General features: G+C 46.8%; 1 protein-coding gene across 2 annotated transcripts; it reads right to left on the bottom strand.

Moving 5' to 3' along the window:
* Positions 1-4,151: 4,151 nt before the first annotated feature.
* LOC105008719 (coiled-coil domain-containing protein 171) lies at positions 4,152-25,680 on the bottom strand. 2 transcript variants are annotated; one of them, XM_029117748.2, is made up of 25 exons: positions 25,018-25,680; positions 24,490-24,652; positions 23,600-23,774; positions 23,267-23,457; positions 22,380-22,526; positions 22,191-22,283; positions 21,944-22,042; positions 21,771-21,832; positions 20,898-21,036; positions 20,044-20,146; positions 19,792-19,904; positions 19,250-19,339; positions 18,036-18,260; positions 17,137-17,304; positions 13,913-14,374; positions 13,279-13,765; positions 12,928-13,050; positions 10,000-10,172; positions 8,641-8,799; positions 8,160-8,339; positions 7,715-7,860; positions 6,808-6,862; positions 6,290-6,421; positions 5,834-5,986; positions 4,152-4,918 (listed from the first exon to the last, which is right to left on the bottom strand). In XM_029117748.2, the coding sequence occupies exons 1-25, from the start codon at positions 25,218-25,220 to the stop codon at positions 4,640-4,642; spliced, it is 4,320 nt and encodes a 1,439-aa protein (XP_028973581.2). In that variant the 5' UTR covers positions 25,221-25,680; the 3' UTR covers positions 4,152-4,639. The 2 variants fall into 2 exon arrangements, with proteins under 2 accessions (XP_028973581.2, XP_028973586.2); XM_029117753.2 differs by lacking the exons at positions 4,152-4,918; positions 5,834-5,986; positions 6,290-6,421; positions 6,808-6,862 and adding an exon at positions 6,869-7,573.
* Between the last annotated feature and the right edge of the window lie 281 nt (positions 25,681-25,961).

The raw sequence follows: 25,961 nt of genomic DNA, 5'->3' as shown, positions 1-25,961 counted from the left end.
GATGACAAGAGATGTAGAGAAGGATGAGAGAGGGATGAAGTGATAAGGGACAATAAGGGACAACTCAGCCTCCAACCCTCTCTCTTGTGTACCGACCCCCAATGAAAATCAAACCCACCACCCTGGCATTGCAAGAGCCATGCTCTCCTGTCTGATCTACACGCTGTCTGGACACAGGACAGTCAGCCAGCTTTGGCAGGGCTAAGAGCTAGTTAATCAGATCTAGGTGGAGATATTCTCTGTTGACTGAATGGGGAGAGATACCACACAGTTAATCAGAAGAAAGGACAGAGAGAAGGGATGTTGTTTTATGTCAGAGGGGTCAGGTGTTGAGGAGGAGGGTGACTCTCCCAGCCAGAGGGGTCAGGTGTTGAGGAGGAGGGTGAATCTCCCAGTCAGAGGGGTCAGGTGTTGAGGAGGAGGGTGAATCTCCCAGTCAGAGGGGTCAGGTGTTGAGGAGGAGGGTGACTCTCCCAGTCAGAGGGGTCAGGTGATGAGGAGGAGGGTGACTCTCCCAGTCAGAGGGGTCAGGTGATGAGGAGGAGGATGACTCTCCCAGTCAGAGGGGTCAGGTGTTGAGGAGGAGGGTGACTCTCCCAGTCAGAGGGGTCAGGTGTTGAGGAGGAGGGTGACTCTCCCGGTCAGAGGGGTCAGGTGATGGGGGGGACTCTCCCGGTCAAAGGTTGACTAGTTCTGTGTGTCCTGAATTAGAGGACTCAACAGGGAATGAGGAGTGGACGTCTTCAAGCTCTCCTTCAAAGCAGCTGACAGTCATGTGGGTGTGGAAGGTTAAGGAGACAGGAGAAGGTGACAAAGAGTGAACAAACTTAAAGGAACAGGGACATTAGACAGGAATGGATTCTCCCGTCTCCACTCCATCTTACACTTTTTTCTCCCCCACTCTCCTCCCCCACCCCTCCCCTTCTCTTCCAGCGTCTCTCCTCCCCCACCCGTGTTGGCGGGTCACCTGTGGTCCCAGAGCTGCCGCAGGTACCAGGACTGGTTCCAGCTCTGCTAACGAGGACGTTACCTAATGAGGACAGACAACAAGCAGAGGCCCTGACAGAGGGATGTTTGATCATGTGGTCTCACGTGGTTTCGGAAGGCTTTGCTGTGGGACCAGAAATCGGCCCATTTTTCCCTTTCCTCTTCACAGGCCCATTTCCGTCTCTTATATAAGGCTGAAGATGATTTTGTGCTACAAAAACAGGTAGGACAGACTGACGGGTTGTCCAGTCTGCACCTGCCTGAAACACACACACACACACACACATTTCTATTTTAGCTTTGACCTCAAATGTGGCACTAGTACAGAAGTGAGGCTTTGTTCACACTGGCCACAAAATGAGGTGGAAGCAGAGCTGCACTTCTGCAAACCTCTGGACAGTGGTATAACCTCAGACAGACACTATCCTCAAACCAGAAAGACATAGAAAGCATGAAAACACTGACAAAGTTTGTGACAGAAAGGCAACCAGTGAAGCACAAACAAGACAAGGCTAACCAATATTTACCTCTTTTCATTTTACCTTGACATTCATTGATAAAATATTTGCACATCGCATGAACACTACATTTATAATGTTGAAAACGCCTGCATCCTTTTGAAGCATTTACATGTAAAGCACACGGTCTTCCATTTCCTTCGCCGTGTAAACAAATGTTTCCCATGGCAATAAAGCCATTTTAAAATGAAAATGAATTGAGACAGAGATGTCGGGCAGACGGAAAATAAACGGAACTCAAGATGTCGCTTAGCATCATCAAATATTTACGGCCATGTCGCCTTGAAGTGGAAACAACCGAGACAGAACTGGAGGGAGGTCTGACATTATTAAATGAGTGTGTTCTTAAAACAGATTAGTGGTGATGCGATTCTCAGATTCACCTTTCTCTGTCCGCCTTTCACAACTCTCTCAGACGTGACTAACGATCTGGCGCTGAAGGCACCAGAAAAAGTTAACTCGTTTTAAACTGATATCAGGTGCACATTCCAGAGTAGTTTTGCCTGAATGAGTTACGTCTGACCCTGTTGGGAGACGTCAACCGGCAGTGTGTCAAGACAACAGGACACACACACACACACACACACACACACACACACACACACACACACACACACACACACACACACACACACACACACACACACACACACACACACACACACACACACACACACACACAAGCTGAAAACAGGGTCCCGTAACGTAGCATTTCAAAGGCGATACCCCTGGTGAATAAGCTGAAGTGTGTCAAACAGGGAGTCTGATGATCACACGGTAAGACCGGGGTATTGGACAGGATTCCTGTTCCTTCGAGGCGGAGCGAGCTGCGTTCCCGTTTTGATGTCGTTTTAATTAGACTATCAGAGGATCCGTGTGTGAACACTGACACACTTCAGATCACCGGGGAAGACGAAAAAAACAAAACAATAATACGATTCAGGTCGTTTTGTCTCCTGGGCATGGTGTAGCGATTGTGTGTGTGTGTGATTGCTGCGGTTGAATTGCTGCGGGTTTTCGTTTCCCATAAACAATAATAGGAGCATGACACATTACGGAGGGATCAGAGCCAGTAAGAAAGTAAACGTGTCACAGAAAGATGCTGAAACATCCTGATGAGCTGCATTAACCAGATTACAGTCTATTCACACATGAATACAGCTAATCTGCTGGTAAACTCCGGGACTAAATGACCTGTCATAGCACCCTATTCATATCGGTGAAGCTAATGCACCATGATACCGCGGCCGTTAGAAACTGTGCCGGGACCTCCGCTGAAACAGCCTCTTAGGCATGGCTTAATCTGCAACCCGCGGGACGTTAAAGGACCTCTTTTATGAAGTCCCAGGTCTGAGGTTTAATCCCGCCACGGCTGTCCAGTGAGGCTGCATGCGACACCGTGAATCGGTGTGGCGTTGTCCTCCTCTCAGGCGGGTCGGTTTTTATTGAGGGCTTAGGTTGCGACGCAGCCTTTCGGTAGCACAGTGGCTTTAAAGCGTCGATTCTATTCAGCGGGCTGTGTGTGTGTGTGTGTGTGTGTGTGTTGGTGTCGGGTAGTTGGGGGCTAGTCTTGAGAGACCAGTCTGTTTTCCACACTCTCGTCTCTTCAGAGAAACACCATGCTGATTCAACAGAATCATAGGAGACTCCGCTCTCTAAAATGTTTGTCATTCGCTTTATGTTGGCTATCATCTCTGCCCCGGGGAGAGTAGGCTTAAACAGATTTTTTCATTGGAATAAAAGGAGAATACGAGTGAATGACAAAACATTTTTAGGGCTAAATGTTTTTTGCTAAATCGGCAGTGTTTTTCTCCCCCTCAGTACAGAAGGACTGGACTCCAGGGAGGTTCTGAAGATGTTCAGGTATGGAACATATCATCACAATAAAGTTGCCTTCACAATAAAGGCATTTGAACTGCATTTCAACTACTGTATATATTACAACTGCTTTGGTATCTTGGGTGAGTGATAAGAAGCCTGATCAGCAGAATGAGGCTCCCATGGGAGACAGAGACAGACAGACGCTGGAAGAGAAAGAGAGACAGAGACTGGGAGAGACAGACAGATGCTGGAAGAGAAAGAGAGACAGAGACTGGGAGAGACAGACAGATGCTGGAAGAGAAAGAGAGACAGAGACTGGGAGAGACAGACATGCTGGAAGAGAGAGAGGCTGTAAGATAGACAAGCAGAAGTTGGAAGAGACAGGAAGCCTGGCTGGAGGAATGAGAGAACTAAGTAAGAATAAAAGCAATAAAAAGTTAATGATTCATGACTGTGACCATATTGTGTCGTTCTCCCAAAGACAGACAGGTTGACAGGGCACAGACAGGCACCCACTCTGACAGGGAGGACAGGTGATACCAGGCATAAGGACACTGCGTCATATGTCACCTGTCTAATGAAGGGCCTACGTAGGCCATATGTGCAGGTTATGTGACATCAGAAGACAGAGACAGAAACAGATGGAAGCAGTGAGAAGAACAGATTTATGCAAAAAAAGAAAGAAAAGAAAACCGACCGGGTTGCAAAACTTCTGTTAACTCACAGTTGGAATTCCCTGGTTGTATTATTCCCAGAATCTGGAGGGAATAAGCACAGAAAGACCAACTAGGATTTCAGGAAAAACATTTTTAATGTTCCCAGAAAGTAGCTTAAAAGTGAAGAGTCAAAACGCTTCATAAAGGATGGACTTATCAGAGGTTTATTGAAGGGTTGTTATGGATCCAGTAGGTCTGTGGTTTAAACTAGGGCACTGTGTGGGGTACAGTAGGTCTGTGGTCTAAACTAGGGCACTGTGTGGGGTACAGTAGGTCTGTGGTCTAAACTAGGGCACTGTGTGGGGTACAGTAGGTCTGTGGTTTAAACTAGGGCACTGTGTGGGGTACAGTAGGTCTGTGGTCTAAACTAGGGCACTGTGTGGGGTACAGTAGGTCTGTGGTTTAAACTAGGGCACTGTGTGGGGTACAGTAGGTCTGTGGTTTAAACTAGGGCACTGTGTGGGGTACAGTAGGTCTGTGGTTTAAACTAGGGCACTGTGTGGGGTACAGTAGGTCTGTGGTTTAAACTAGGGCACTGTGTGGGGTACAGTAGGTCTGTGGTTTAAACTAGGGCACTGTGTGGGGTACAGAAAGGCACTAAGACACAACACTGGTTCTGGTCCGTCTTGATCGGTTCTTAGATGCTGCAGGACCAGCCTTCTTGGAGGACATCTTGGTGCCTCTGGTCTTTTGGGACGGGTCTGGGAGGGGAGGTGGGGGGCTGTGAAGGGGCTGGCAGGGTACACAGGTTCCACTCGTTCTGCTCGTCTCTCTCAGTGGGACGTTGGTGCGGTCAGTGGGAGGGGCTTCAGGGTCACTGACAGGCTGACAAAGTTCGTCGAGGGGCGGGGTCACGGGTGACTGAGACTCACACACCTGAGAGAAAGATTGAGAAGTGCACACAGGAAGTCACGCACATGTGCACAAGGACACACGCACACACACACACACACACGCGCATGCACAGTTTCTAGAAGATCGAGTAAAGTAACTACCAAATAACCTCACCTGGAATGCCATTTACATTATAACAGAGAGTAGAGGAATGAAAAGCTGACATCACCCAGGAGGCCTGTAGAACAGCAGAGTCTAATGTCTGATATCAGACTGTCAACACACAACCCCAGACAGACCAACCGGGACAGAGAGACAACACACAACCCCAGACAGACCAACCGGGACAGAGAGACAACACACAACCCCAGACAGACCAACCGGGACAGAGAGACAACACACAACCCCAGACAGACCAACCGGGACAGAGAGACAACACACAACCCCAGACAGACCAACCGTGACAGAGAGACAACACACAACCCCAGACAGACCAACCGGGACAGAGAGACAGCGGGAAAGACAGAGGATACTGGACCGTTCTGGTCCGGTCCAGGCTTACTGCCATCCTGACCACACTCAAATGAACAGCATGTAAGCCCTGAAATATAAGCCACTTCACCACGGCCAATTGGCTATCAAGGTTTTGTTTGTTTGTCCAGGATTATTTTACATGAGAGCAGATTAGGTTTAATGTGGAGTCCTATTGAACGTGTCACAGCGGCTGACTCAGTGAGACCATAACATCAAAGCAGAGCGTCCCTTATGGACAGATCACAGGACTAACTCTGACTGACAGATCACATGCCTGAGTCACTGTTATTGGACCCCAGCGGGATCACACGCACCTCACAGTAGCTACTTGAATTCGTCAACTGAAAATTAATAGTTAATAGTAAACAGCATAAAGCTTTTTTGTGAAGCGCGCACCCGCACGCGCGCACACATTCATCTTACGGGGATGAAGCAGAGGTTCTCTCTGAGACAAGCATCATGCAGCTCTGTCCTGAGGGCGGAGACATGGCTTTGGTGGGCGGAGATTTCTCTCTCCAGTGACCCAATCCTGGAGCACACGGCGTGGTACACCTCAGAGAACATCCCCACCAGGCTCTGCAATGCACCATGGGAGAAGAGAGAACTGCTGTACTCATTCGGTGTGTGTCTTTTTGTTTGTGCTTTTGTGTGTATTAGTTAAAACTACAGATAGAAAATGGCAAAAGGGTCCCCGTTAATGGTGTCATTTACCAGAGGGACACCCACCAGAGGGACACCCACCAGAGGGACAACCACCAGAGGGACAACCACCAGAGGGACACCCACCAGAGGGACACCCACCAGAGGGACAACCACCAGAGGGACAACGGATAAAGAAATGTAGGTCCTGATGGACCGGAATTAAAGGGATGTCTCTACCTGACAGGATGCAAAATCTGGTCTACCCAGCAGCCTCTCTGTTCCCATCAGGTTCAGGTGCACCTTTGGTAACGGCAGAGGGAGGTCCTCGCCAGTGGCGGTGGATCGGGATTGGACAATGTGGTCTCTGACCTGCAGACAGGGATGGGAAAGAACACCCTTCATAAGTGTTCTGCTAGTTTAGCAGAGAGTTGATTTAATCAATGGAGGACAGAGTGGTGGTGAATCATCAACATGGCATCTGAAAGACCTCTAAGAGGCCTAGTGTCTGTTTGGTGTCTTTCAGACCAGTTGTGGGGTTTCTGAGTGTCACCAAGTCGGTGCCAGTCAGCTCAGCTGGGCCAGAACTAAATCCTGGGAGTGGAAACCAAAAGTGCTTGGCATTCTGCATACATTTGTGAATAAGATGTTACAGAAAAACCTCACAGAGAAACAGAATAAGTCATCATTAAGTAACATTGCATTTACTAACCAACCAACGCTTCTCAAATGAAGGTGTGTTGTCAACAATGACTCACCTCCCTGTAACTGTCTTCCACCGCCTTCATGTAGTTAACCAGGGAGTCTGTACTCCTATTGAGAGACAGAGAGAGAGACAGAGAGAGAGACAGAGAGAGAGAGAGAGAGAGAGAGAGAGAGAAAGAAACAGGGATATTCTCAATTGGGCAAAAGGTCCTCCTCCACCCTCCCCACTTCTTAAGTAGGCAAACGGGGGAGTGTCTTTCCCACCTCCAGTCTACTCTCTCCTCAATCTCGTGATTAGCCTCCTTGCCCCTCAATATTATGACCAGCCTCCCCTTCTGAATGGCCTGTTGTGTCCCAGGGTGCTCCATCTCTGGCCATGTACAGCTGTGTCATGGGGTTGTCCATCTCTGGCCATGTACGTTTGTGTCATGGGGTTGTCCATCTCTGGCCATGTACGGCTGGGTCATGGGGTTGTCCATCTCTGGCCATGTACAGCTGTGTCATGGGGTTGTCCATCTCTGGCCATGTACAGCTGTGTCATGGGGTTGTCCATCTCTGGCCATGTAAGTTTGTGTCATGGGGTTGTCCATCTCTGGCCATGTATGGCTGTGTCATGGGGTTGTCCATCTCTGGCCATGTACGGCTGTGTCATGGGGTTGTCCATCTCTGGCCATGTACGGCTGTGTCATGGGGTTGTCCATCTCCGGCTGTGTCATGGGGTTGTCCATCTCTGCCCATGTACGGCTGTGTCCTGGGTTTGAATCTGTTGCACAGCCCCTCCAACCAAAAACCTCTATCTTTCACTACTGTGAGAAATGCCTGAACAGATAACCTAGTTTACTGTTGTTTTTCTAAAAGGAGATGAAAAAACTATTTCCCTCTATAACAAAAAAACAATACTTATCCTAGTAAATATGAAATGAAACTAGCCAGATTGGCATATGTTAATGTTCTACATACTTAGCGGTCATACAAATGGCGTTCTCAGCGTGATGGACACTCTCCTCCAGATTCTTCTTCTGCTGCTGTAGACCTGACAGGTGTTTTCCCAGAACCCTCAGCGACTGCTCCTTGTGACGCACCTCTTTGCGAGCCTCTGATAGACTCTAGATAGGGGGAGTGAGAATAGACAGAACCTGACTGATAGAAACACTTCTGAATGGTTCTACCAGTGGGTGTGTGTGTGTGTACCTGAATGGCCTGTGTATGTGTGTGTTCTCTCTCTCTGTCCTCCTGGATGTGTGTGTACATGAACAGCCTGTGTTAAGTGTGTGTGTGCACCTGAATGGCCTGTGTGTGTGTGCGCTCTCTTTCTCTGTCCTCCTGGGTGTGTGTGTGTACCTGAACAGCCTGTGTGTGTGTGTACCTGAACAGCCATTGTAAGTGTGTGTGTGTGTGTGTGTACCTGAACAGCCTGTGTGAGTGTGTGTTCTCTCTCTCTGTCCTCCTGGATGAGTGTGTCCATGCGTCGTCCCAGGTGATCCAGCTGATCAGCCTGTTGTTTCAGGAGACTCTGGGCCTGCTGCTCCCTCTGTAACGCCTCCCTCAACTCCTCACACACACTCCTAAACCGCTCCGCTGGCACCTAAACACACACACACACACACACACACACAAACAGTGTTAAACACACACACACACACACACACACACACACACAGTGTTAAACACACACACACACACACACACACACACACAGTGTTAAACACACACACACACACACACACACACAGTGTTAAACACACACACACACACACACACACACACACACAGTGTTAAACACACACACACACACACACAGTGTTAAACACACACACACACACACACACACACACACACACACACAGTGTTAAACACACACACACACACACAGTGGTTGTCCTCACCAGATGAATGTCTGGGTCGTTGTGGGCCGGCTGCCGTTTGTCCTTGGCCACACGTTTGCGGTTGGCCAGCTGTACCCTCAGGCTCCGCCTTTCCACCTCAGCGGAGTGCAGTCGTTGGGTGAACACCAGGAAGTGCTGCTGCAAAGACGCCACAAGGCGCTGAGAGAGAGCGGATGGGTTAGAACCCTGACCCAATGCACTGGGGTTATAAGCATTCATAACAACGCCATAAGATGGCCTGAACACAATGACATTATGACTGCTCATAACTATGACATAAGAGATGGCCAGAACAGAGGTTACAACCATCCATCCATCCATCTTCTTCCGCTTATCCGGGGCCGGGTCGCGGGGGCAGCAGTCTAAGCAGGGATGCCCAGACTTCCCTCTCCCCAGACACTTCCTCCAGCTCTTCCAGGGGGACACCGAGGTGTTCCCAGGCCAGCCGGGAGACATAGTCCCTCCAGCGTGTCCTAGGTCTTCCCCGGGACCCAAAGCTCATGACCATAGGTGAGAGTAGGAACGTAGATTGACTGGTAAATCGAGAGCTTCGCCTTGCGGCTCAGCTCTTTCTTCACCACGACAGACCGATACATCGACCGCATTACTGCAGAAGCTGCACCGATCCGTCTGTCAATCTCCCGTTCCATCCTTCCCTCACTCGTGAACAAGACGCCTAGATACTTAAACTCCTCCACTTGAGGCAGGCACTCTCCACCAACCTGAAGTGGGCAAGCCACCCTTTTCCGACTGAAGACCATGGCCATGAGGTTACAACCATTCATAACAATTACATAAAACATGGCTAGGAAATACAGAGGGTATATGTTCATAACGATTGCATAGGTGAGGAACTGGTATATCTACAGTAAAATAAACAGTCAACATCCTGGACCCATTTAGCAGACTGAAGGTCCAGTCTCAGTCCAGTCCAACACCTCTCTGTTCTGAGAGCCCAGTAAAACCCCTCTCTGTTCTGATAGCCCAGTAAAACCCCTCTCTGTTCTGACAGCCCAGTAAAACCCCTCTCTGTTCTGACAGCCCAGTAAAACCCCTAACTGTTCTGACAGCCCAGTAAAACCCCTCTCTGTTCTGACAGCCTAGTAAAACCCCTCTCTGTTCTGACAGCCCAGTAAAACCCCTCTCTGTTCTGACAGCCCAGTAAAACCCCTCTCTGTTCTGACAGCCCAGTAAAACCCCCCTCTGTTCTGACAGCCCAGTGGTGGAACCAGCCGACCGTTCCAGAGTCTATATAGAATACCTTATATAACCTATATAGAATAACTTACATGCTTATAGACTATATAGAATAACCCCAGATGCAGACGAGTCTGGAGGGACAGTTAGTAGAGGACTGACCTTGCAGCTTATCTGTTTGTCTGTGAGCGGGTTTAGGCCCTGACCCAGCCTGGTCACTAATGGACCCAGGGTCCTTGCGGAGGGGGAGGGTGGGTCTGGGGGGGTGAGCAGGCCCTCCAGGAGGCCAGACAGACTGTTTTGGGCAGCGGACAGCAGCACCTCAGAAGACGGGGCTGGAAGAAAGAGGAAAGACATTTGTTTCTGATGGAGTCATTTTCATGCCCCCCCGCCTCATACCCCCCCCCCCGTCTCAAACACCTCATACCCCCTGCCTCATACACCTCATACCCCCTGCCTCATACACCTCATACCCCCCCGCCTCATACACCTCATACCCCCCCGCCTCATACACCTCATACCCCCCCGCCTCATACACCTCATACCCCCTGCCTCATACACCTCATACCCCCCGCCTCATACACCTCATACCCCCCGCCTCATACACCTCATACCCCCCGCCTCATACACCTCATACCCCCCGCCTCATACACCTCATACCCCCTGCCTCATACACCTCATACCCCCCCGCCTCATACACCTCATACCCCCCGCCTCATACACCTCATACCCCCCGCCTCATACACCTCATACCCCCCGCCTCATACACCTCATACCCCCTGCCTCATACACCTCATACCCCCCCGCCTCAAACACCTCATACCCCCCCGCCTCAAACACCTCATACCCCCTGCCTCATACACCTCATACCCCCCCCGCCTCAAACACCTCATACCCCCCGCCTCATACACCTCATACCCCCCGCCTCATACACCTCATACCCCCTGCCTCATACACCTCATACCCCCTGCCTCATACACCTCATACCCCCTGCCTCAAACACCTCATACCCCCTGCCTCAAACACCTCATACCCCCTGCCTCAAACACCTCATATCCCCCCGCCTCAAACACCTCATACCCCCCCACCTCAAACACCTCATACCCCCCCGCCTGATACACCTCATACCCCCTGCCTCAAACACCTCATACCCCCCCGCCTCATACACCTCATACCCCCCGCCTCATACACCTCATACCCCCCGCCTCATACACCTCATACCCCCTGCCTCATACACCTCATACCCCCCGCCTCATACACCTCATACCCCCTGCCTCATACACCTCATACCCCCCCGCCTCAAACACCTCATACCCCCCCGCCTCAAACACCTCATACCCCCTGCCTCAAACACCTCATACCCCCCCGCCTCATACACCTCATACCCCCCCGCCTCATACACCTCATACCCCCCCGCCTCATACACCTCATACCCCCTGCCTCATACACCTCATACCCCCCCGCCTCATACACCTCATACCCCCCGCCTCATACACCTCATACCCCCCGCCTCATACACCTCATACCCCCCGCCTCATACACCTCATACCCCCTGCCTCATACACCTCATACCCCCCCGCCTCAAACACCTCATACCCCCCCGCCTCAAACACCTCATACCCCCTGCCTCATACACCTCATACCCCCCCCGCCTCAAACACCTCATACCCCCTGCCTCATACACCTCATACCCCCCCGCCTCAAACACCTCATACCCCCCCGCCTCAAACACCTCATACCCCCTGCCTCATACACCTCATACCCCCCCCGCCTCAAACACCTCATACCCCCCGCCTCATACACCTCATACCCCCCGCCTCATACACCTCATACCCCCTGCCTCATACACCTCATACCCCCTGCCTCATACACCTCATACCCCCTGCCTCAAACACCTCATACCCCCTGCCTCAAACACCTCATACCCCCTGCCTCAAACACCTCATATCCCCCCGCCTCAAACACCTCATACCCCCCCACCTCAAACACCTCATACCCCCCCGCCTGATACACCTCATACCCCCTGCCTCAAACACCTCATACCCCCCCGCCTCATATACCTCATACCCCCTGCCTCATATACCTCATACCCCCTGCCTCATACACCTCATACCCCCTGCCTCATACACCTCATACCCCCCGCCTCATACACCTCATACCCCCCGCCTCAAACACCTCATACCCCCCTGCCTCATACACCCCGCCTCATACCCCCCGCCTCAAACACCTCATACCCCCTCCGCCTAACATTAACATGTTTTCCACAGGAAAACCTCATCTGGCTCAGAATTACTGGCGCAGTGTTTGTCTATGATCTGTGTGTGTGTGTCAGTGATCTGTGTGTGTGTGTGTCTATAATTTACCTTTGTGTGTGTGTCTATGATCTGTGTGTCAGTGATCTGTGTGTGTCAGTGATCTGTGTGTGTGTTTGTCTATGATCTACCTGTGTGTGTGTGTCAGTGATGTGTGTTTGTGTGTGTCTATGATCTGTGTGTTTGTGTGTCAGTGATCTGTGTGTGTGTGTCTGTGTGTGTGTCTATGATCTACCTGTGTGTGTTTGTGTGTCAGTGATCTGTGTGTGTGTCTATAATGTACCTTTGTGTGTGTGTCTATGATCTGTGAGTGTGTGTATGATCTGTGTGTCAGTGATCTGTGTGTGTGTGTCAGTGATCTGTGTGTGTGTTTGTCTATGATATACCTGTGTGTATGTGTCTATGATCTACCTGTGTGTGTTTGTGTGTCAGTGATATGTGTGTTTGTCTGTCAGTGATCTGTGTGTGTGTGTGTGTGTGTGTGTGTGTCTATGATCTACCTGTGTGTGTTTGTGTGTCAGTGATATGTGTGTTTGTCTGTCAGTGATCTGTGTGTGTGTGTGTGTGTCTATGATCTACCTGTGTGTGTGTGTGTGTCAGTGATGTGTGTGTTTGTCTGTCAGTGATCTGTGTGTGTGTGTGTGTGTGTGTGTCTATGATCTACCTGTGTGTGTGTGTGTGTGTGTGTGTCTATGATCTATCTGTGTGTGTTTGTGTGTCAGTGATGTGTGTGTTTGTCTGTCAGTGATGTGTGTGTGTGTGTGTGTCTATGATCTACCTGTGTGTGCCAGAACATCCTGTATCTTGGCCATGGAGGAAACGATGAAGGAGCAGAGACCTTTACAACGGAACCACCTCACACACTCTCCTCCTCGCCCTTCATCTTTCTGCTCCTCTTCACCTGACAAAGAGACAGCAGGACAGCTCATCTGACGGGATATCAAGACCCCCTTACACCTCACAGAAACAACATTATTCTAGAATAAAAGTACATTTAGGAAATAAAACCCTAGGTATTTGTTACTAACCAGTGAAAACACAAGGGTCTCTATAGACTTGGCAGCAACGGTGAGTAATTGATCATTCTGTAAAGTTCATTATTCATTAGGTGCAGTTTGGTCCTCCTCACCTTTAGAAGGCGCTGTCAAGCCATTCTCCAGAGGAGGCCAGACTGGAACACTCACCCCCAGAGAGGGGTACCCACGGCACCTCATCCTAAAGAGCACCCTGCTCTTCCTCCCCAATACACACAGCCTGTTCACCGCTATCACACACACCACACAACTCCTCCACCTCCTCAGTCCTCCTCCCCCATTCCTCTCCGCCTCTCCATCCCCCAGGGCCTGCACCAGGGTCCTGATCCCCGTCTCCAGGCCCTCGCTCCTGGCCAGGCGGTGTGTGAGAAGGGCCTTCTGCGTGCGGAGTGTGTGTGTGGCGTGGGAGAGGTGTGTGACGGCGCCGATGAGCAGGGAGCAGGCGGAGAGCAACGCTGACCCCTGGAGGTCAGATTGGGAAAGGGCTCTCTTGATCTTGGAAAGGTCAGAGGTCAGCTGGCTGCATTGTCTCTCTAGGGAAGACAATCTCTGATGGACCTCTTCAAGCTGGGAGCAGTAAACCTGGAGAGAGGGAAACAACGTGTTTTACCTCTACCTTCCCCTGTATCTGAAAGAGACAGCATGTGTTACCTGTATCTTCCCTTGTAGCTGAGAAACAGCGTGTGTTACCTGTATCTTCCCTTGTAGCTGAGAGACAGCGTGTGTTACCTGTATCTTCCCCTGTAGCTGAGAGACAGCGTGTGTTACCTGTATCTTCCCTTGTAGCTGAGAAACAGCATGTGTTACCTGTATCTTCCCCTGTAGCTGAGAAACAGCGTGTGTTACCTGTATCTTCCCTTGTAGCTGAGAGACAGCGTGTGTTACCTGTATCTTCCCCTGTAGCTGAGAGACAGCGTGTGTTACCTGTATCTTCCCCTGTAGCTGAGAGACAGCGTGTGTTACCTGTATCTTCCCCTGTAGCTGAGAGACAGCGTGTGTTACCTGTATCTTCCCCTGTAGCTGAGAGACAGCGTGTTTGTGTTGCTGTTCCATCTCCCGTCTCTGGGCCATCCAGGCTTCTTCTTTCTGTCTCACTGTCTCCTCTAGTCGTACCAACACACACTCCTGGCTCTGCTTCAACTCAGACACACACACACTCTTACTGTCACACACACTCTCCAGCTGGACGACCTAGACAGGGAGGGGCGATGGAAAGAGGTTGGAAACTGAGGAGCGAGGCTCCGACAGTCTTTTACACACGCACACAAACAAAAATATCATCTTGGCCAACAAATAGTTGACAGTTCACTGGACCAATCGTTTGGTTGGCACTTTAAAATGTGTATTTTTCCATAACACATCCTACATTTGAACTAAATTCACTATATGAACTGAGCTGGAGGATTAAAAACAAATCACACTATGAAATATCCCAAATGATTCAATCACTATTATGATTATATTAAGACCCAGAGAGATAGATTCAATCACTATTATGATTATATTAAGACCCAGAGAGATAGATTCAATCACTATTATGATTATATTAAGACCCAGAGAGATAGATTCAATCACTATTATGATTATATTAAGACCCAGAGAGATAGATTCAATCACTATTATGATTATATTAAGACCCAGAGAGATAGATTCAATCACTATTATGATTATATTAAGACCCAGAGAGATAGATTCAATCACTATTATGATTATATTAAGACCCAGAGAGATAGATTCAATCACTATTATGATTATATTAAGACCCAGAGAGATAGATTCAATCACTATTATGATTAGATTAAGACCCAGAGAGATAGATTCAATCACTATTATGATTAGATTAAGACCCAGAGAGATAGATTCAATCACTATTATGATTATATTAAGACCCAGAGAGATAGATTCAATCACTATTATGATTATATTAAGACCCAGAGAGATAGATTCAATCACTATTATGATTAGATTAAGACCCAGAGAGATAGATTCAATCACTATTATGATTAGATTAAGACCCAGAGAGATAGATTCAATCACTATTATGATTATATTAAGACCCAGAGAGATAGATTCAATCACTATTATGATTAGATTAAGACCCAGAGAGATAGATTCAATCACTATTATGATTAGATTAAGACCCAGAGAGATAGATTCAATCACTATTATGATTAGATTAAGACCCAGAGAGATAGATTCAATCACTATTATGATTATATTAAGACCCAGAGAGATAGATTCAATCACTATTATGATTATATTAAGACCCAGAGAGATAGATTCAATCACTATTATGATTAGATTAAGACCCAGAGAGATAGATTCAATCACTATTATGATTATATTAAGACCCAGAGAGATAGATTCAATCACTATTATGATTATATTAAGACCCAGAGAGATAGATTCAATCACTATTATGATTATATTAAGACCCAGAGAGATAGATTCAATCACTATTATGATTATATTAAGACCCAGAGAGATAGATTCAATCACTATTATGATTATATTAAGACCCAGAGAGATAGATTCAATCACTATTATGATTATATTAAGACCCAGAGAGATAGATTCAATCACTATTATGATTAGATTAAGACCCAGAGAGATAGATTCAATCACTATTATGATTAGATTAAGACCCAGAGAGATAGATTCAATCACTATTATGATTAGATTAAGACCCAGAGAGATAGATTCAATCACTATTATGATTATATTAAGACCCAGAGAGATAGATTCAATCACTATTATGATTATATTAAGACCCAGAGAGATAGATTCAATCACTATTATGATTATATTAAGACCCAGAGAGATAGATTCAATCACTATTATGATTATATTAAGACCCAGAGAGATAGATTCAATCACTATTATGATTATATTAAGACCCAGAGAGATAGATTCAATCACTATTATGATTAGATTAAGACCCAGAGAGATAGATTCAATCACTATTATGATTAGATTAAGACCCAGAGAGATAGATTCAATCACTATTATGATTAGATTAAGACCCAGAGAGATAGATTCAATCACTATTATGATTAGATTAAGACCCAGAGAGATAGATTCAATCACTATTATGATTATATTAAGACCCAGAGAGATAGATTCAATCACTATTATGATTATATTAAGACCCAGAGAGATAGATTCAATCACTATTATGATTATATTAAGACCCAGAGAGATAGATTCAATCACTATTATGATTATATTAAGACCCAGAGAGATAGATTCAATCACTATTATGATTATATTAAGACCCAGAGAGATAGATTCAATCACTATTATGATTATATTAAGACCCAGAGAGATAGATTCAATCACTATTATGATTAGATTAAGACCCAGAGAGATAGATTCAATCACTATTATGATTAGATTAAGACCCAGAGAGATAGATTCAATCACTATTATGATTATATTAAGACCCAGAGAGATAGATTCAATCACTATTATGATTATATTAAGACCCAGAGAGATAGATTCAATCACTATTATGATTATATTAAGACCCAGAGAGATAGATTCAATCACTATTATGATTATATTAAGACCCAGAGAGATAGATTCAATCACTATTATGATTATATTAAGACCCAGAGAGATAGATTCAATCACTATTATGATTATATTAAGACCCAGAGAGATAGATTCAATCACTATTATGATTAGATTAAGACCCAGAGAGATAGATTCAATCACTATTATGATTATATTAAGACCCAGAGAGATAGATTCAATCACTATTATGATTATATTAAGACCCAGAGAGATTGATTCAATGGAATCAAATGGCCTGTGGTTAAAACAGTCATACTTCTCTTAATGCAAGAGAAAGATTTTTTCTTCAGTCCTGTTAAGCAGCCAGGGATAGTTTAGGACAGTTAAGCTACATGTTTGATTCCACTGGCATGGTGGAGCCTAAAACACAAACCTACCTTCTCATTGGCATGCGTAAGGTCGGAGGTCAGGGCGTTGATGTGTTCCGTTATGACATCACAGAGTTCGGTCCAGGTGAAACTACCCAGGATACATTGTGGCTGGGAGATCAGGACACAGCCGGCTAACAGACGCTGGTACAGACCATGAAGGAACGACAGCTTCTCCTAACACACACACACAGACACAAAACTGAATCCTTAACCGCTGTCACCGACAGTCAACACTCATAAACCACTGACACATTTACACTAATAAAACAATCATTAACCGCTGTCACCGACAGTCAACACTCATAAACCACTGTCACATTTACACTAATAAAACAATCATTAACCGCTGTCACCGACAGTCAACAATCATAAACCACCGTCACATTTACACTAATAAAACAATCATTAACCGCTGTCACCGACAGTCAACACTCATAAACCACCAACACATTTACACTAATAAAACAATCATTAACCGCTGTCACCGACAGTCAACACTCATAAACCACCAACACATTTACACTAATAAAACAATCATTAACCGCTGTCACCGACAGTCAACACTCATAAACCACCGTCACATTTACACTAATAAAACAATCATTAACCGCTGTCACCGACAGTCAACACTCATAAACCACTGACACATTTACACTAATAAAACAATCATTAACCGCTGTCACCGACAGTCAACAATCATAAACCACCGTCACATTTACACTAATAAAACAATCCTTAACCGCTGTCACCGACAGTCAACACTCATAAACCACCAACACATTTACACTAATAAAACAATCATTAACCGCTGTCACCGACAGTCAACACTCATAAACCACCGTCACATTTACACTAATAAAACAATCATTAACCCCTTTCACCGACAAGCGTCACATTCTCAGTACCTGCGAGTCTTTCTGATACAGCTGGCTAATCTTCTGTATTTCTTCATGTAACTCTGCTGTTCTCTCTCGCTCCTTCTCCCTCTCTCCTTCCCTCTCTCTCTCCCAGTTCTTCAGGGCGGTCTGGAAGTCAGTCTGTAATCTTTCGGTCTGGAAGGTCTTCTGAGAACACTCAGCTCTCAGACGCTGTAACTCAACGTTACAGTCGGACAGCGCTGAGCGACACTCCTGGGAAGAGAGAGAGAGAGAAACAAAGAGAGAGACCGGGGAAATAAAAAACGATGATATTTAATTCCTGTTCCTTTAATGTCAGTTCCACAATTCATGTCAAATACGTTCAATCAGGTTTACAGTCTGAGAAAGAACAGAGGCATTCTCACAGAAGGCTCAGAGTACCAGACATTTTCCACTCCAAAGAGTGTTACTACACTGACATACTAATCACCAACCTCTACTACTACAGTAAACAACTCCATCGTATTACAATACTAACCACCAACCTCTACTACTACAGTAAACAACTCCATCGTATTACAACAACACTAATCACCAACCTCTACTACTACAATAAACAACTCCATCGTTCTACAATACTAACCACCAACCTCTACTACTACAGTAAACAACTCCACCGTATTACAACAACACTAACCACCAACCTCTACTACTACAATAAACTCCATCGTATCACAACAACACTAACCACCAACCTCTACTACTACAGTAAACAACTCCACCGTATTACAACAACACTAACCACCAACCTCTAATACTACAGTAAACAACTCCATCGTATTACAACAACACTAATCACCAACCTCTACTACTACAATAAACAACTCCATCATATTACAATACTAACCACCAACCTCTACTACTACAGTAAACAACTCCACCGTATTACAACAACACTAACCACCAACCTCTACTACTACTACAATAAACTCCATCGTATCACAACAGCACTACTATTCTATACTATACTATGACTGAGCTACACAGGGGGTACTATTATGTAACAACAATATTATTACTATTCTACAATATTATTAAATTAATAAAGCAATACTACTACAACACAAAACAAACCTATGAAACTATTGCTGTTGTATTACAATAAAAATATTAGACTACAAACAACAAAATTACTACAACACTACTACACTATTACTACTACTATACTAAAACACTACTAATATGCTACAACAGTTACGCACCTTAACATGTTTCTTCTGTTCAGACAGCAGGTTCTGGTTAAACTGAAACTCCTGGACCAGCCGGTTTGTCTGCTGCTGCTGATCCTGGACCTGTTAATATTAATAAGGAAAGAGAACATGAGTATAACCAGTTTCATACCTAAAACTACAATGTCTAGTTACAATCCTATTAGAGTTACTAATTATACAATAGTGGGGATTGGGGAGGAGGTGCCCTGAGAGGAGTGTGTTGTGTGGAGGGGGGAGGAGGTGCCCTGAGAGGAGTGTGTTGTGTGGAGGGGGGAGGAGGTGCCCTGAGAGGAGTGTGTTGTGTGGAGGGGGGAGGAGGTGCCCTGAGAGGAGTGTGTTGTGTGGAGGGGGGAGGAGGTGCCCTGAGAGGAGTGTGTTGTGTGGAGGGGGGAGGAGGTGCCCTGAGAGGAGTGTGTTGTGTGGAGGGGGGAGGAGGTGCCCTGAGAGGAGTGTGTTGTGTGGAGGGGGGAGGAGGTGTCTTGAGAGGAGTGTGTTGTGTGGAGGGGGGAGGAGGTGTCTTGAGAGGAGTGTACCTCTGCAGTGGTCCGGTCCAGGTTGGTTCTGTAGGAGGTCAGGGTTCTCCTCAGAAGATCCATGACAGCAGTGAGGTTGTGTTTTTCCTCCTCTCCCTCACACACAGGCACGTCTACACACACACACACACAATTTGTCAGGTGGAACACAAATGCAGACACGCCACACTCATGAAAATACATCACACACACACACAAACACACACCAGAACCCAGCAGTCAGCCAGCAGACACACACACATACACACTCACCGCTGCTCTGTGGTTCTCCAATGTTGTGGTGATCTAATATCTGCTGTAGTTCTCTCTTCCAACTGTCACACACCTCCTCCAGAAACCCCACACGCTGACGGGCCTATATACAGACCAATGCACGCACATGCACGCACGCACATGCGCACACACGCACGCACGCACACATGCACACACACGCACGCACACGCACGCACGCACACACGTTGTAGAACTGGAGTAGGAACATTTCAGTCCATGCTGAGGGGGCACACTGTCTTACAGACTACATAGGACTGGGCAATGTGACCTGTCTAACAGTCTACATAGGACTGGGCAATGTGACCTGTCTTACAGTCTACATAGGACTGGGCAATGTGACCTGTCTTACAGTCTACATAGGACTGGGCAATGTGACCTGTCTTACAGTCTACATAGGACTGGGCAATGTGACCTGTCTTACAGTCTACATAGGACTGGGCAATGTGACCTGTCTTACAGTCTACATAGGACTGGGCAATGTGACCTGTCTAACAGTCTACATAGGACTGGGCCATATGAGCTGTCTTACAGTCTACGTAGGACTGGGCAATGTGACCTGTCTTACAGTCTATGCAGGACTGGGCAATGTGACCTGTCTTAAAGTCTACATAAGACTGGGCCATGTGACCTTTCTTATAGTCTATGCAGGACTGGGCAACGTGAATCAAAAGACAATAAATAAAGTGACAGTAATTGAGAGGGAAGTTGCCAGGGAATAAAAAAAGAATACATACTAAAATAATGGTTTTGCCCTTATCATACACTAGTGTAAACATGAGTACCATTCTGTCATTTAGAACAGAGACCCTGATGTGTGTGTGTGTCTTTCATACCGTGTCAAGTTGTGTCTGGCTGTCTGTATGTCGTGCGTTTTGTTCCTGTAGTTGTAATCTGAGCTGTGATGTCACTCGTTTCTCTTCCTCCACAGCTCTGCACAGCTCAGCCTCAGAAATCAGATGCTCCTTCTCAAACCTGCACAAACAAACCATGTTTACTGTACATAATCCTTATGTAGTCTACAGATGATATCTGGAAAAAACAACCCTAAACCCATATGTCTCTGATTTAAAGTAGTGTACTACCTAGTGGTTAGGGCTCTGATCTAAAGTAGTGTACTGCACAGTGGTTAGGGCTCTGATCTAAAGTAGTGTACTGCACAGTGGTTAGGGCTCTGATCTAAAGTAGTGTACTGCACAGTGATTAGGGCTCTGATCTAAAGTAGTGTACTGCACAGTGGTTAGGGCTCTGATCTAAAGTAGTGTACTGCACAGTGGTTAGGGCTCTGATCTAAAGTAGTGTACTGCACAGTGATTAGGGCTCTGATCTAAAGTAGTGTACTGCACAGTGGTTAGGGCTCTAATCTAAAGTAGTGTACTGCACAGTGGTTAGGGCTCTAATCTAAAGTAGTGTACTGCACAGTGGTTAGGGCTCTAATCTAAAGTAGTGTACTGCACAGTGGTTAGGGCTCTGATCTAAAGTAGTGTACTGCACAGTGGTTAGGGCTCTGATCTAAAGTAGTGTACTGCACAGTGGTTAGGGCTCTGATCTAAAGTAGTGTACTGCACAGTGGTTAGGGCTCTGATCTAAAGTAGTGTACTGCACAGTGGTTAGGGCTCTGATCTAAAGTAGTGTACTGCACAGTGGTTAGGGCTCTGATCTAAAGTAGTGTACTACATAGCGGTTAGGTTGTCCTGTGGGAGTCATACTGTGCCAGTCTCTGGGTAGCCTCCTGGCCCTGCGCCCTCTCTGTGCTGTAAGCCTTCTCTACCTACAAAACAACAACATTAGTGTTAAAATGATGCAAAGCCTTGCTCAAGAGCACCGAACTTCGAACCGAAGTCCCTGGGGCTACAGATCCATAGCAAGGTGGGTGATCTACCTCTCTGAACTGCTGTTTCACCATCTCCAGACTGGACAGAGCCTCCGCCTGACTGGACTTCTCCACCTGGAGGGCCGCCTCCAAGTCACGAATACGTAGCTAGGAGAGGACACACGCAGAAGCACACGCACGCGTAAACACACGCACACGGAAACACAGAGTTTAAAGAATCAGCGATTTCAACAGCTCAACTAATCCAAGCGGAGCTGATGTCCCATAGGGACGACTGTGTCGTCGACTGTGTTACCTGTATGATCTCAGAGTTGAATTTAGACTCCAGGTGAGCAGCCCTTTCTGACTCGATGTTGGCTTCCAGACTCCTCCCTCTCTGTAGGGCTGCCTGGGGAGCACAACATTTGCATGAGGATGGGCTTCTTCTGTCCCGTTCCTCCCCTCCCTCCCTCCCTCCCTCTCTCTCTCTCTCTCTCTTCCCCACCTCCAGTTCTTTCTTTATCCGGTCTTCTCTGTCAGTGATGCAGCCAAGTTCGCTGGTCTGTCGTCGTAGGGCCTCTCCATCTCTCTCCTTCTCTCTCTGCACCTCCCCCATCCTCTTCTTCAGCTCCTGTAGAGTCTCCTCCTGCTCCTGGAGACGGAGGGAGCCAGGAAGACAGCAGATGGGTGTTAATGGAACAAGACATTAGGCAGGTCACCAGCTATGTGGAAAAAATACCAATATGCTCAGTTTTAACCATCAATAACAAGCAATACAAGCCATAAAGAGGCCTGGAAAACCCCAAAGAAATCAACGGTAACTGTTACCCCCATCTGACCTCATATAAAGCACATTCAGAACACTGATCATAAAAACTGTCAAATTCCCTCAACAGTTCCACAAATCTGGTGATGACATTTTGGTAGGCTGTTAGACAGGTCACATCGCCCAGTCCTAGGTAAGCTGTAAGACAGGTCACATCGCCCAGACCTACGTAGGCTGTTAGACAGGTCACATCGCCCAGTCCTAGGTAGGCTGTAAGACAGGTCACATCGCCCAGTCCTACGTAGGCTGTAAGACAGGTCACATTTCCCAGTCCTACGTAGGCTGTAAGGCAGGTCACATCGCCCAGTCCTACGTAGACTGTAAGACAGGTCACATTTCCCAGTCCTACGTAGACTGTAAGATAGGTCACATCGCCCAGTCCTACGTAGGCTGTAAGGCAGGTCACATTTCCCAGACCTACGTAGACTGTAAGGCAGGTCACATCGCCCAGTCCTACGTAGGCTATAAGGCAGTGTGGCCCCTCAGCATGAACACTGAAATTCCTACTCCAGTTCTACAAAGTGGTTGTGTGTGTGTGTGTGTGTGTATGTATGTGTCTGTGGTACCTGCAGCAGTTTATGTAGTTGTGTGTTTTTGGAGACCAGCTGGTCGTTCTCTGCGTTAGTGCTCAGCACCAGACGGTCTCTTTCCTCAACTTCCTGTTGCAAGGCATGCTGGTCCTCCTCTCGGGCCTTCCTTGTGATGTCCAGAGCCTTCTGCAGGTCACACACTTTCTGCTGCAACTCTGCCGTATGGACTACAAACACACACACTTTACAAACACTATGTTTGAGTGCTTCAAATCTATTATGAATTCTAAGTCAACTGTGACCGAGGGACTAATCTACAAAGTACAAAGCAAACCAAATTAGACCTTTGACACCCGAACAGAAACTCACCCATAAGTTGTTGGTTCTGCATGCTGAGGGCAGCCATTTGCTCCTGGGCATCCCTCCTCTCCAACCCCGCCTCCTTCCTGACCACAGCCATATCATACTCCAGAGTCTGTCTCTGGGCTTCCCCCCTCTCTACTGATGCCCTCAGCCTCGCTACCTGGCTCTCCAGAGAGGACACCTGGGGGTCAGGGGTCAAGGGGTTAGAGGCCATATCATACCCAAGAGTCTCTCTGGGCTTCTCCCTTCTCCCCCACTAATCTCAACCTCACTACCTGGGTGTCAGGGGTCAAGGTAGTAACCACTCTTCACTAGATAATCGCTAGAAGAGTCCACTAAACAGTTGCAAGTTAGACACATTTTGATTGGCGTGTGCCAGTTACTTTGCCCCTCAGGGAGACCAATACTGCATTGTCAATAGTACCGGTATATTGCCTATAGTACCGTTACATCGTCTACAGTACCGTTACATTGTCTACAGTAACGGTACATCGTCTACAGTAACGGTACATCGTCTACAGTAACGGTACATCGTCTACAGTAACGGTACATCGTCTACAGTAACGGTACATCGTCTACAGTAACGGTACATCGTCTACAGTAACGGTACATCGTCTACAGTAACGGTACATCGTCTACAGTAACGGCACATCGTCTACAGTAACGGCACATCGTCTACAGTAACGGCACATCGTCTACAGTAACGGCACATTGTCTACAGTAACGATACAACGGTATTCGTCTATAGTAATAGCATATTGTCAATAGTACCAGTATACCTTCTATAATACTGTAAATGTTTTGTCATTTGTAATGTCTAATGTCTTCTCAACGTAAATAAGGGAACCTAGCCAAGGTGACTGCTAACAGGGACCTCAAAATGAAGAACGACCAACCTGATGGTTGTGTTTGGAGGCCAGCTCCAGCTTGTCTCTCTCCAGCTGGTTGATCCTCCATCGTAGCTCCTCCATTCCCAAGATTCCTGGTCCGTCCCCCTCCTCTCCCCGGGGTCGCTGCTGCTGACGATCGGCCTGAAGAGCACAGATGACCTCCTTAAGTCTGAAACACAAAAACGTCAACGTTAACATGTACAGTATATGTCCAGACACAGCCAGCTCAACCCAGCCCAAAGTTTATCCATGACTGTGTGCATCTATTGTTAGCTAGACCTACTGGCTGAAACAAAGCCATGCACTGGTCAAAAAAGCATTAGAGTACCTGCACTGTCTCAAACTTCTAATATCAGATGTTGACCTGGACTGACAAAATAGTATTTACTTATTTTGGGGGACAGGCTGTTCACATTTAGGTGCAGGAGCGCCATAGTACTTTGGGAATGTTCTATAAAAGAAACTTAGCTCAAGCAGAAGAATACGTTAGTGGCAAGTATTTTGTTCCAGCACAGCCAAACAGGATCTATTGACCTCTTAGACAAACGACTTATTGACGGGAGTATTCCCCCACACCTGCTGATTTCGTCCTCGGAGCTCCTGGATGCGGTAGCGACTGTTCGGGGGTGTGAAGCCCGCAGGATGGGTTTGGACTGCCCATTGCTTTCCTTCCTTCTGGACCGTTCATGATGCCGGAGGCGCTCTGAGCAGACGGCCTCTGGCCCTTCAGTTGGCATATCCGGTCCCAAAAGACAACAATTTCGATTGTTGTCCTACGCAAATGCGTTTCCCACCCACGGGAATTCTTCGTTTATACCTACTAGTACTAGTCTGGAAAAACAGTTCCTGTTATATTATATTGCTAACCCACATGTACAGTTAATAGCTTCATTCATAAATATTCAGATAGTAGGTTTGCCAGACAGAGACCCTCGAGATAGGTGTGTTGCTTAGCTAACGCGTCGCCTTGCCAGCACAACCGCTTTGCCCAACAAGAAAACAACGTAGAGGTACGCCGTTGGAGTGGCCAAATGTGTACATTTTAAAAAAACCAGCCGTAATGACGCATTCCGTTTAGAAATAACAGAACCCTTTTACACGTGTCTCGACTCTGTATATATGGAGTTGAAACATACTGACATGAAATTAAAACGTAGCTACCAATGTTTGTCTATAAAAAAATCGTTTGAATCTGACGCCATCTTTGCCGTTTGTGTTCATACGTCACTTCCTTTCCAATTATACCTATGGGATTGGCGGAATTTGCCTTTGACGCGTTTAAAGGGGTTGTAAACAAAAACAATATTTGAAGGGTGAATTGGGTACTGTAATCTCCACCATAATTACAAATGCACTTGCTTGTATCCATTTAAGATATTTTATGTAATTGGTTGAAGTTCTAAGGTTGGTTAAGGCCACCAGAGTTTAACAGCTGGCAAGTGGTTAGGGCAGTTTACTACAACAGGGACATCGTAGAC

This window comes from Esox lucius, chromosome 24, assembly GCF_011004845.1.
Source record: "Esox lucius isolate fEsoLuc1 chromosome 24, fEsoLuc1.pri, whole genome shotgun sequence".
NCBI lineage: Eukaryota > Metazoa > Chordata > Actinopteri > Esociformes > Esocidae > Esox > Esox lucius.
This window is presented reverse-complemented; position numbering and strand designations above follow the sequence as displayed.

Excerpts from the sequence above, each read along its gene's own strand:
- LOC105008719 (XM_029117748.2), bottom strand. The coding sequence starts at position 25,220 with ATGCCAACTGAAGGGCCAGAGGCCGTCTGCTCAGAGCGCCTCCGGCAT. Across the intron at positions 8,340-8,640 it reads ACGACCCAGACATTCATCTG|GTGCCAGCGGAGCGGTTTAG; the intron begins GTGAGGACAACC and ends GTGTGTGTTTAG. Across the intron at positions 6,863-7,714 it reads GCCATTTGTATGACCGCTAA|GAGTACAGACTCCCTGGTTA; the intron begins GTATGTAGAACA and ends GTCTCTCAATAG.